The sequence below is a fragment of the Larimichthys crocea genome, chromosome VII (genome assembly GCF_000972845.2).
Source record: "Larimichthys crocea isolate SSNF chromosome VII, L_crocea_2.0, whole genome shotgun sequence".
NCBI classification, from domain to species: domain Eukaryota; kingdom Metazoa; phylum Chordata; class Actinopteri; family Sciaenidae; genus Larimichthys; species Larimichthys crocea.
In genome coordinates, this window is record NC_040017.1 from 14,973,698 (window position 1) to 14,986,037 (window position 12,340).

The 12,340-nt window shown below is 42.3% G+C and overlaps 1 protein-coding gene across 2 annotated transcripts; it reads left to right on the forward strand.

The window, feature by feature from the left end:
• The first annotated feature begins 311 nt into the window (after positions 1 to 311).
• Positions 312 to 10,271, forward strand: ccdc92ba (coiled-coil domain containing 92Ba). Of its 2 annotated transcripts, XM_019276354.2 has the most exons (5): positions 312 to 678; positions 779 to 1,045; positions 1,304 to 1,444; positions 7,103 to 7,150; positions 9,172 to 10,271. In XM_019276354.2, exons 3-5 carry the CDS (start codon positions 1,312 to 1,314, stop codon positions 9,888 to 9,890), a joined length of 900 nt encoding a protein of 299 aa, XP_019131899.1. In that variant the 5' UTR covers positions 312 to 678; positions 779 to 1,045; positions 1,304 to 1,311; the 3' UTR covers positions 9,891 to 10,271. The 2 variants fall into 2 exon arrangements, with proteins under 2 accessions (XP_019131899.1, XP_027136680.1); XM_027280879.1 differs by having other exon boundaries at positions 312 to 1,045.
• Positions 10,272 to 12,340: the final 2,069 nt, after the last annotated feature.

Consider the following 12,340-nt stretch of genomic DNA (forward strand, 5'->3'; position numbering starts at 1 on the left):
ACTACAGGAAAGTGATACTCGTACCACAGTTTAAGAACCAGTGTACTATAATATCCTTCTCAAATTAATTAATTAAAATTATTATTAATTTTCCAGAAAACAATCCTGAAATAAGGCGATAACAACATTTGTTATTTCGACATAAATAACTCAGGATCTGTTGACAACAAATGAATTAACTCGTTTTAGAAGAAATAAAATACATGAATGTATGACCGCTTGGGGCTTCCATAATTTCATCTATTTGCATGTGTTTTCTCTCAGGGCCACCTTACCAAAGGACTTCAGACAGTAGAACTCATGAGACGTCCCCTTGAGGTCCACGGGCCGCAGGTTGAGTAGCACTGCAGCAGCCTGGCCCTGTCTCTCTCCACAGTGCTGAAATCCTCTCTAACATAATTGATCTCACTCATTTGCATTAGGTGTGATTTAATTGGTCACATTTTGTGCCTTTATGTTTGTCTTTGTGCTCCCACGCGCTCTGCATTGATCCTCTCCGGAGTGGACGCACAGCTGATCGGGAGGGCTGCTCCCTCCAATCAGCTGTGGCGCTGACTCCGTCGTACGATGTTCTCGCGTGTTCTGCTCACTGTGGGTTGTTTTCATCGTTTGGCTGCTCAGCAGCAGGCAGCTTGATGTGTCTGTCAGTCGGTCCGTCGGTGGGCGAGGAAAGAAAAGGTGCGCATGTAGGAAAAATGGACTGCGCACTTTCCTCGTGGGCTTTCATATCGACCCATTTGAAAACATCCTCTTCTTCTTCTTCCTCCTCTTAAAAAAGGATGATCGACGCGGATGTTGCAGCAGCAAGCAGAGGGGGAGCTCGGTGCCATGCATGGTGGCGGTGCTTTTGCATTTTTACGCAGCTATCCAGCCTCTAATCAAACGGCGTCACATGCGGCTGAAAAGCACTTTCACGCCTCAGATAAAATGTCTTTGGGTGCATGCCGCAGCCGACAGGATTTGGACCAGCACTGGAGACCAGCATGCCCAGATCGGACGCTTTTATAACCCTTATTAGATTTTGGTACCTAACATAAATTTAAAGGTAAGCATCGACTTAATATCAAATGAAATAAATGGTTATTGATCTGAATCCAGAGAAGAGACGCATGGTGTCTCTCATTTCTGTTGATTTCTCTGGTCATCAATACCTCCCACATGACCTCAATAAAGAACTTGCACTTCCCTCTCACTGTGGCTGACATAAGCAATGTTCACAGTATGAGAAAGTGCTTCACAATGTAATCTGAAGTTCGCCCATCGCCCATCCCATTCTGGTTTCCTCTTTCTCTTGCCTCTCCAGACTCGGCCATGGGTGATGAGAGCAGCCTGTCTCGGCAGATAGCGAGTGTGGAGAGGAGCGTGGTGTTTCTCAGACAGGAGCACCTCACTTTGCTCCACGGCCTCCACCTGGAGATCCTCTCCCTGCAGAAACGATGCTCAGGTGAGGACCACACTGCTGCTGCTGCTGCTGCTGCTGCTGCTGCTGCTGTTGTTGTTACTGTGTGTGCATATGTGTTAGTGGGCCAAGAAGAAGGTGACTTACTTAAACTACTATTCCACTTCACAATAAGGGTTTACACTAGATGTATGTCACTAATACTAAAGACTAAAGAGCTCTTGGTCTTAGAAATATTTTCTAATTGTAATTAAAGAATGATGGAAAATGCCCAGTGTCTTCAGGCTGCTTGTAAACATATATGACAAAGAAAAGCAGCAGATTCTCACATTCAGGAAGCCAGAAACGGATAATGTTGAGCATCTTTTGTTTGAAGGTCTGTGTTCATAATTATTTACGCTCTAATGAGCTCATATTTAACTGAAGTATTCCTTTGGTTGATCCTCTTCTTCTTGCTTTTTCTTTTTTGCTGCTTATTTATTTGCACAGACCCGTCTCATTGACCCACAGAGAGAATATTTTTAATTACAGGCTTGATGTATTTTTGGTAAGAACTCATTTTTAATGAGCCTGCGCCCACATATTCTTGATGTTTATATCTTGCTTTCACTCTAATCTGACTCACAGTTTTGGAGGGAAACGTAAGATGCTGTTGTTCTAATCTGCTGTGCCTTTTTATTTTATTCATACAAATAAAGACCCCACACATGCACGCAGGCTCCATTGTTCATCTAACGTGTGTCTGCAGCATCAATCAATGCCAGACTAGAATGACTACATGGTGATGTCATGCTACAATTCCTGTAGATTACATCATTTCCTGTTTCTGGCCTAATGGATATGCCATCCATTTAATCAAGCACGCACGCACACACACACACACACACACACACACACACACACACACACGTTTGTATCACTACACATGTGAGGTGATGTTCTGTCTAATTTCATTAATCTCCTGAAGGCGTTTCTTATCCTTTACTCTCATTGTTACATGTTAGGCTCATCTTTACTTTAACCGGCTCCTGCTCTTTACCCTAAAATTAATATTTAACCTGGAAGAGGTGTGTGTGGAAGAAGCCCTCCTTATCTGACTGAATCAGTATAAAGACAAACGCACAATGCTCAAACAATCTTCAGAGAGATACATGCAAACATATTCATCATGGTTAATCCATAGATCCCAAAGCTTTAGTAATCCATATGAATGGGATTGTGTTTAACAAATAGGTGGGGAGAGCAGGGGGGGAGGGTTTGTGTGTGTGTGTGTGTGTGTGTGCGTATATGTGTGAGACAGATAGGGTGAGATGGCTCGGAGCCAATGTGACCAGTTGTGTAGAAAACGACCCCCTCCATCACTTTGTAGCTGAGCTGCAAGACCACATCTGGTCAATAAAGCTGTGCTTGGTTACAGCAAGTGTGTGTGTGTGTGTGTGTGTGTGTGTGTGTGGTGTTGAGAGACAGACAGAGAGAGACACTAACACACCAACAAAGAGAGTGTGTGTATATCTTACTGTTTACTCGTCCTCTCGTCTCCCTCTGGGTCTCCCATTGTGAGCACAAAGGACAGCCCAAATCACACTTTTTGCAGATTGTTTGTCTTTTTTTTTTCTTTATCCTAATGGCATTCAATTTATGTTTATGTGCACTGTCAGCTCCAAGAAAACAGGACAATGTTTGGCCAAACCTTGAGAAAGACAGTCATTTTCCCATCATGAAAATCAATTTAATCAATGAAGAAGTCTCCAGAGAGCTTCACTGCATTTCTGTGGCAACAAACTCAACACAAATATAAATGGTGCCATTATTCTGCGCTCTAGTTTGTATCTGCCTATAACGAAGCCTTTCATTTCCACATTCCTCAGAGGTTTATGTGGTGACTGCATTTGCATATATGTAATAATAATATCACACCACGCTCAAGCGTCTTTTAAAGCTTCTTATGATGGCAGAGTGAAAACCTGTTTTTTTGAGTCTGTTTTTAAGTGAAGTTCAGTAAGAACAAATAGCCGCTATGCATCTGCGTGGATTTCCACTGTGCAAGGCAAGGCGAGTTTATTTATATAGCACCTTTGAACAACATTTCAACATAGAGGGCATTAAGAAAAGATGCACAAAGACAAACTAAAAAGATACTTCAGTTGGATTTATATGATAAAATACAATACATACAGAGAGCTGGAGCAGAGTTGAAGTCCTTCCAGATACGTGACACATTAAAAAACTGAATGCTGCTTCTCTTTGTTTAGTTTGGACACTGTGGACAGAAAGCAGACCGGTCCCAGACTGTCTGAAGGGTCTGGATGGTTTATGATATAGCAGCAGATCAGACACATATTTTCATTCCGTGCTTTATAAATCAGCAGTGAAATTATAAACTCACTTCTTTGGGAGGTCAGTTTGAAGATCTGAGAAGTGGAGAGATGTGATCAACTCCTCTGGTCTTAGTGAGTACTCCACCGTCAGTGTTTTGAAGCAGCTGCAGCTGTCTGATCGACTTTAGACAGACCTGTAAAGACAGCGTTACAGTCAGTCGAGCCTGCTGAAGATACATGCATGGATACGTTTAGATTTTGTCTTTAATTTAGGAGATAGAAGGCTTTTCTTTAATTGTCCTAATTTGGACTAAACCGAGACTTCTGGCTTGGTTTGTGGTCTTTTAATAGAAGCGACTGAAGCTGAGCACTGAGCTGTGTCTGGCTAAGCACAGGGGTTGATGTTGTTGTCCACTGTCCCTTCGACGTTCACCTCTAAGCAGATGTTGTTTTTCGAGTGCTGCAGTTTTCTGGGAAACTTTGTGAAAGTTGACCGCGGAGAGGCAAAGAGGTTGCTCCGTGGGAAAAGTGCAAACTCTCAAAAATGTAATTATGATCCTAAATGTAGGTGAAGCTGTCATTTTTTCACATGAGGAGCTAATTCACGGATCAATAGTTTAATGTCAGCAATAAACAAATTGCAGTTTCTATAAATAATCTACAAAATCTGAAATCCTCCTTATAATCACTGTTTGGCAGCGGCCACAGCTATCCTCCCTGTTACCAGGCTATGTTTATACATTTTGACAGCTTGTATAACTCGCAGTCCTTCTCAGTTTTTGGATGATTTTCAACAGATATAAATTGAAGTGATGAAGAGTGCGGAGGTTGGCTGTGAGGCTAGACGCTGATAGGCTAATGCAGTTTGTAGGTGTGATAAGTGTTTGCTGCCAGCTCACTAATGTGGAGCCTGGAAGGTTACTGCAAGGTTAAGCTGACGATGTTGCCGTCTATATTAGCTCTGCCTTTGTACTGCTGACCTCTCTTGTATTGTTCCAAACTCTCAGTGTTTCCTCATCAGCATAACGGCACTCGCGCCTCTTGTCTCCTTGAACAACGAGCTAAATCAATTTAAAATGAGGGGCGTTTTCTCTGATATAATATGTTTATTGTGTGCCATAGAAATCAATTAGGTGTGTGTGTGTGCGTGTATGTCCTTAAAGATATCTGTATTACAACATTCAAGGTCGAGCCATGAAACAAAAACCTTGAATGCTCGGTGTGGCTGTAGGAGATAAGCCTGACCTACAAAGCGTTACACACTCTGGATGCTGCGATGTGCTGAGCTCCTCGTTTTCATTGTTTGACGGTTGTTTCAAGAAATAGTTCCTAAAGCTGAATTCCTGCAGTTAAATTAACTTCACGAGTGCTTCTGCCGCTCGTGAATAAAGATAATAGCTTGAAAACAGGAGCTCTGAAAGTCTGCCACCGTTGGCAGTCAGTTCAGTACTTAACTAGTAATCAGCAAGTCCTCCCGCCTCCTTCTCCTCCCTGTCCTTCCATTCTTCCCTCCTATCTTTCTCCCTATCTGTCTATCGCCCTACCCTTGTTCTCTCTTCATGCCAGCTGCACGGGTGGGCGTGATATGCTGACTGCAGTGGGAAGGAGGAAGGGTGTGACAGGCAGAGCAAGAGGAGAAGAGAGGCTAGGAATAACACATCTGCTGCTCCACAGTGATCTTTTTCCATTACAAAATGCAAAACATATTCATATTTGTGTTTCCTTATTTTTAGTACTATAACTTCTACTTATATTTTTTAGTAAACATCACACTAAGTGAGTATTATTAGAGAGTTACATATTTAAAATGAAACTAGTCATCATCCATGGCCTATATTCTGGCTGTGGGGTATTGAAATAGGACAAATCTGCCACATTCCTCTAAAAATTAATGGAGCCACACACACACATTTGTGTTTGAGTGTGTGCTGAAAGTTGATTGTAGAAATGTATTTGCAGTCAGACATCCCCGAATTACCATCGAAATGACTGACAGGCCAGACAGGACCAACAGTCTGACCCCCACAAACCTGTCAAGAGACTCTAAGCTGAAATATTTTTTAACAGGGACACTCCAGCACAGCTAATAGCCGGTCTGAGCCATTATCTTCTCAAAAACACGAGCCATTAGTTGCTGTATTGCACTGACATGAGATATAATCCATCCACTATCTAAAAAGTGTGTCAGATATTTGGATAATCCTCATCATGTTGGCTCACAGTAGCATCATTCAGCCCTATTTCTACTTCCTACACTGCTGAATAATGCTGATAAAATATATAAATAATATATGCTAAAAGTCATACAATCATGATCGTGATCAAAGCAGTTTTATTCTGCTGGGTAAGCTGCTTTGTGTCCAGTGCCTGTCTCTCCATGGTTTTATGGCACAAGACAAATGGATGCAAAGGTCGTCCACTAATGCAAGACATAAAAATAATCTAGTACAACAAATCAGAAGAAACACAAACTGCACAATACGACACACAGCAGAAGTAAACCTCCTTTACACCTTCATCCATCCATCCATTTTTCTAGAAACTTATCCTCATCAGGTTTTGCAGGGATGAAACCAATCGTAGCTGGCGTGAGGTGAAAGGCAGGGTACACCATGGACAGGTCACCAGTTCATCACAGAGCAGACACACAGAAACAGACAACCAAGAGTCAATTAACCTATAAACCTGCATGTGTTTGGACTGCTGGAGTACTCGCAGAGAACCAACACAGACACGGAGAACATGCTGGGTTTAAAGCAGGACCCCTTCTTTGCTGTTAGTCAGTGCAAACCACAGCAACACCGTGTCACCCATGTCACCTTTATAATCCATCAATCTGCAGAATATTTAAAACAAACAAAAAAAACGTTTTAAATCCGTCTGACATCTGGTACGACACAGTGTAAATGGTTATTCAGCTACATCAGATGTTTTGATAAACTCTGCTTACGTTGCTTTATGTCAAGCATTTTCGGCTTTTTTTGGGGGGTGTTGTTCCTAATTGTTTGGTTTGCATTCCCTCTTGAAACAGATTGCACAGCCAGTTTTTAAAGTAGATATTGATTTCAGGGCAGAATGCGGTTACAGTAAAGAAAGTTTTTCTCCACACTGTGACAAGTAGTATAACATTATTGGCCAAGTCTCACAGTCTTTGATGTAAAGTTTCAGATTCAGGCTTCATAAAGTATGTATGAGCTCGCTGAAAAAGTGACTCAAGCATCTGTTTTGTTAACCAGCTACAGCAAACAGGAAATGTCAGCTTACAGCTTTATTAAGACATTTCAGCACGGCTCAGCATCTCTACTTAAGCTCTAACAGTTTGTATTTTGTATTTCTGTTTCTCTAACTGCTTCTTTGTCTTGTGTCTTCCTCCTGTGTTTTTCAGAGTTGACAAGTGAGCTGAAGGTGAACCCTCCAGGCAGAAGCCAAATAGGTTTGTTGAAAAAAAAATCCTCTCAGTGCTAATATCCGCCTTCATCTGTTGGTTTTTTTTCCTCACCCACCTTCGTCATGAACCAGCTGTCCGTCTGTGCCCAGCTGTATTTGCTCCTGTTGTATTTCCTTGTAGAAAGACAGACACATGTCCACCATAAACCTACATCCGCATCCCTCTGCGCCTCTTTCCAACCCTCCCATCCCCCAGGGGATAGATCCATGTCAGCCACCCTCCTCCCTCTTCCCACCCTGCAGGCCTCCATATAATATACAGGGTCTAAAGTGCATCTTTGTTTCCCTGTATGTGTCTATTATCTATACACATATGTGTAATTTCTATCACAGCTATATGCGGGTTGCACACTCTCGCTGTGCTGCAGAGACAGCATGCCTCAACATATTTGGCTCATAGCTGACATTGGCCGTTTGTGGCGTCTGGATGCAGGGATGCGGAGATAGGCACCATTTTGTCACAGCGAATTAGAGACAGACAGGAAACGAGAAGTCAAAAGATTGTGTGAATGTGTGTGTATGTGGTTGTAGAGAGTAAGTCGTGCTTGGCTGCATTACTCAGCCATTAGACCCCGTCTCCTTTACCAGGACAGGTTATCCCCTGGTCCATCAATACAGCACAGCCCTCTGTTCCTCCTCCCACCCTGACAAATTGATCCATCCTCTTTTTCCTCTCCTGCTCTCGTTTTTCCCTCGTCGTCCCAGCGGGGGTGTCTACTTACAGACATTGCTGAGAACAAGAGAGACGTAGAGCCAGGGAAAGGAGAGAGAAAGAGAGAGAGAGAGAGATGGAGGTAATGAGAGGGAGCGATTAAGGGAAAAGACAAGGCGGCAGCGTGCAGTCAGCTGCAGACATGGAGGAGGGGAGAGGAGGGGTATTAGAGAGAGGTATGGAAGGATATGAAGATCACATTAGGTATTGTGGGCTATAGTTAGCATATGAGCTCAACCTGGGTGTGGTGATGGGCGACAGAAAACCTGAGACTGATCGGTCCTCGGAGGATCAATCCTGGAAGATGAGGATTGAGGAAATAGAAGGAAGGAAAGGGATACTAGAAGAAGAAAATCACAGATGGAAAAGCACTTAAGAGTAATATTATTAGTAGATTCAACCTCAGACCCAAAGGTTTTATCGTTTAACATATGAAGCACTGATTATATTTAAACCTAACATAGATTCTAGGCTTTAAAGTTTCACCTCCAGTACTCTTCAAACCTCCCTTTACATTTTGGGATTCTCCTGCCCAGCTAACCTGACATGTTTCTATGGACAGCGGCATCAGTGCCGGCCTCTGTGGATGTAATCTCTTCTCCTCCAGCTCAGTCAGCCCTCAGTTTGCTGCACTGACTTTTCATCGCTCTCCTCTGGGGAATTTTACTGGAATGAAAGAGCACAGAGGTTGTCTACAGAAGCAAAAAAAAAAAACAATAAGCAGTATACTGCATTAAGCCTGACCTTGGCAGAGAGGTTGAAGTTCATGTGGAGAGGGGGGCCTCAAGGAGTAGTGTTATGATCTCTTGGGAACAATGCCTGAATCAGCACGAGCTGATATTATAGAAGTGGACTGTTTTGATGTGAGGGTATATCAGATTGCAAGGACTAGCTTTACGTGCAGTGTGTCATGTACCTGTGGTGCAGCATAACCAGCAGTAAAGGACTCAAAAAAATCTTAAGATACCTTGAATGGCTTGAATGTTTTCTGTTAACCGTCTTATATAGTTTGGTCTAATCTAATTTTGTCACTTTATGGAAATTTAAGTTTTTTGTTATTCTTTTGTTTAATGAACACCATAAAATGTATCTGGCGTGACTGTGGATCTTACTTTGATTTGAACGAGTCACAGTAAGAGCCTGCTTATCGTCTTAGCAGACTTATTTAAATGATAGTGTTCACTATAGAAAGGGAATGAAGTCAGCTGAATTTGATTATAAAGAGGTTCATGATCTGATTTTTAACCTGTAACACTGTGTTTATAATTAACACTTGTGGTCCATCTCTGTGTCAGAGCTACAGGAGGAAGAGGAGATCCTGGAGGCTAGCTGTCGTCACATGGAAAACCATCTGGCCGAGCGGGAATGCACCTTAGGAGAGCTTCGTAAGGAGCTGACTCACAAAGGAGCTTTGGTGGGAGCCCTCAGAGCCAATCTCAAGGAAAAGGAGCGCCATTTCCTGGAGGAGCTCAAACGCCGCAGCCACTGTTCAACCATCCTTAACACGGAGCTGCAGAAACAAACCGAGGCAGCAGCATACCTCTCCTTCCAACTGCACGCTGCCAGGCAGAAACTGCACCACCAGCGGATGCAGCAGAGGCAGGCACTCCTCGCCAGAGCCAACAGTCAGGGGGCCCAGTATGGTGCCGAGCAGAACTCTGTTTCTCCACAGATGCCGTCAGGAGCCTCACCTTCCTCTCCTGTGGTTAAACCCAAACGTAAGAGTGCAAGGGCATCTTCGAGAGTGGAGCGTGCACGGGAGTGTGTTCCCATAGAGAAAGTGATGGGCCCTGCAGAGCCCACGGCGATGCCGGACCCTGCGCTCTTCCTCCACCCTCGGAGGCACAGGGCTCGCTCCAGGCACACTGTGGCACAAAGACAGCCTCCAATGGGCCTGGAGAAGGAGGATGAGGAGGAAGGAGGCGGGGAGGGGCCAGTGGAGCCCCAGGATGAAGCTGCCAGACTGGTATCTTCAGCTGCAGCGCCCCCTGCTGCCGAGACCAAGGCAGATTAGCGACTACTGTGACCTGTGCTTTTAACTGCAGTTTGATCACTGTATGATCTTCTGTCAGACTGTTAATGCTGTTAACTGTTGTTCTGCACCTTGACTGAATTGATACTGAGACTGGTTTTAGCTATTGAAGTTATATCACACTTATCATAGACACTTTTTTTAACACGGACTTTGATATAATAATTTGCAAAGCAAAACTGTCACTTTAAGTCAGTCTTAAATGAAGTTAGATAAATAATCTGTTTACACCAGTGTCACATGCTCAGTATTCTGTGGGGCCTTATTTCAAAGCAACCCCCTTTTTTTTGGATTTAAGGTGATTTAAGGTGAGTTTTACCGTGGTAGCAGCCATTTTAGGTGGACTACGAGCCCCGCTGTGCAGCCCAACCAACTGTGACCTTTCAAGTCCAACCGTAAATCAACCATGTGACCAAATGTTTGTGTGGCCCCTGACTGAGTCACAGCTGAAACAGTCTGAAGAGGTGTGCACGTCTGTGTGAGGCCTCCATGTGAAAAAATACAGGCTGGAAGGAAGGAAGGGTGATCCTGTTACTTTGTCAGAATTTAATCTATGATTGTTGCAAATTTGTTTTACACTTCCTATCTTTGCGACCGAAAATATTCATATTTGATTTGCTGAAAGGATCTTTGCGACCGAAAATATTCATATTTGATTTGCTGAAAGGTTAAATCATTTATCAGGACACTTAAAAAATAATGTTGTATTGAAATCTCCTTTTGATTTGTGTTTCCTCTTCCCATAACCTCAACTGAATATCTCTGTAACAACTCACCATATGCTAATGTAAACCCCAACGACAGAGGGTCATGCTTCAGGAATCACTATTTGAGGGGTAAACAGACTTTGAGACCTAGTGAAACTGTTTTCAACCAGTGGTCAACTGCAGGTAAATTTAGCAACAATAGTTATGCTTCACCCTCATGCAGATAGGCTAACAAATTTGATTTGTTTGAATTCTTTGTTACCGATTAATTAATATTCTTTATTTCAGGCGATAAAAGCAAATACATATTTAAACAACAGAAAAGAGAACACACATCATCATGCGGATAACAAAGAGCACCAAAACAATAAATACATATCACAGTGAAACTTTATTTAAAGTCTCCACATCTCATTATCGCTTACAAAACAAACATTTTTGATTATCTTAGGCAGACATAAAGAAAAATGACTATTTCTTCAATGTTAGAAACTCGTTTTTTTCTTCAAATTTTAATGTTTCGGACAGATCAGACAGCAGCAGTGTTGGTACATGTGCAATTTTGCATCTTGGACTTCATTTAGCGCGTATGTTTTACTAAAAATACACATCGAGGCACACGTCCGCTGCTATTCCTCTGTAGTGACTGCTTTGTATAAACAAGCCACATTCAGGTGATAGTCAGTTCTGACTCGTTGGACCATGCGTCTCACTCAGGTGTGGTTTGTGTACTAAACACACACACACACACAAAAGACTACTACTACTTCAAATGATCTGTGTTTGACGTTGGGGGTTGTTTTCACCTCAGGAAAACTGAACGAACAAGGACACGACTGGAGGTTTTGATGTGTTTGATCTTTTTGCAATGTCCATTTTACACGAATTCCCAAAGTAGGTGTGTTAAAAATACACACCAAGAACAGTGACTGTGTGCCGTAAATCACAAGAAGGCAGGCTCGACAGAAAGCTGCGTGTGTCCTCTGTTATCTAAACACATGCACATGGTGGCCCCTAGCGTAACAAGGAGAAAATAGCATCTTGGAAGATAAAATTATCACTTTAATTAACTATATTCAAATGTTCTTGCTTCATTGTTGTCCACTTACTGTAATTACTGCCTTCTTTACTGAAGTATTGTGTCCTTTTGATTCAGAAACACTTTTATAAGACACTTTGGGATTTGCATATAAAGGTTCACTGTATGTAACGTGGCACCTCAGTTATTTTTGATCTGTACTTGAGCAATGACATAACTGAGCATCAGTAACTGTAGTCTTTGAAATGAGCCTTCCTGTAGGACTGAATTTAATTGTGATTAGCCGCTGTGAGGCTTTTGTCGCCTTCTACAGCTACTGATTAGAAGTTTAGCATTAGGTTTTTTGCAGTATATCTTCAATAAAGCAATATATCACTATATTTATATATTATTAGTAGGTCACGTCAGCTGATTTAAGGACACTTAAAATATATTTTATGATTGTTTAACTTGTATTTTGTAATTGTTGAGCTTGGTATGTTTTGCCTAATATTTTTCTGAATTGTCTTTACAAAGTTCTGTTGGTTGAATCTTTACATGAGTAATCGTTATGTTACGATTTATAGGAGGCACATCCGAAGTGAGGAACGGATGACATGCTGCATGAGAAGCAGCGTTAAAGCAAAATGGGCATATTATTATGCCATGTGAAATTGTCTGGATGAAAACGAACTTCTTTTTTAAGC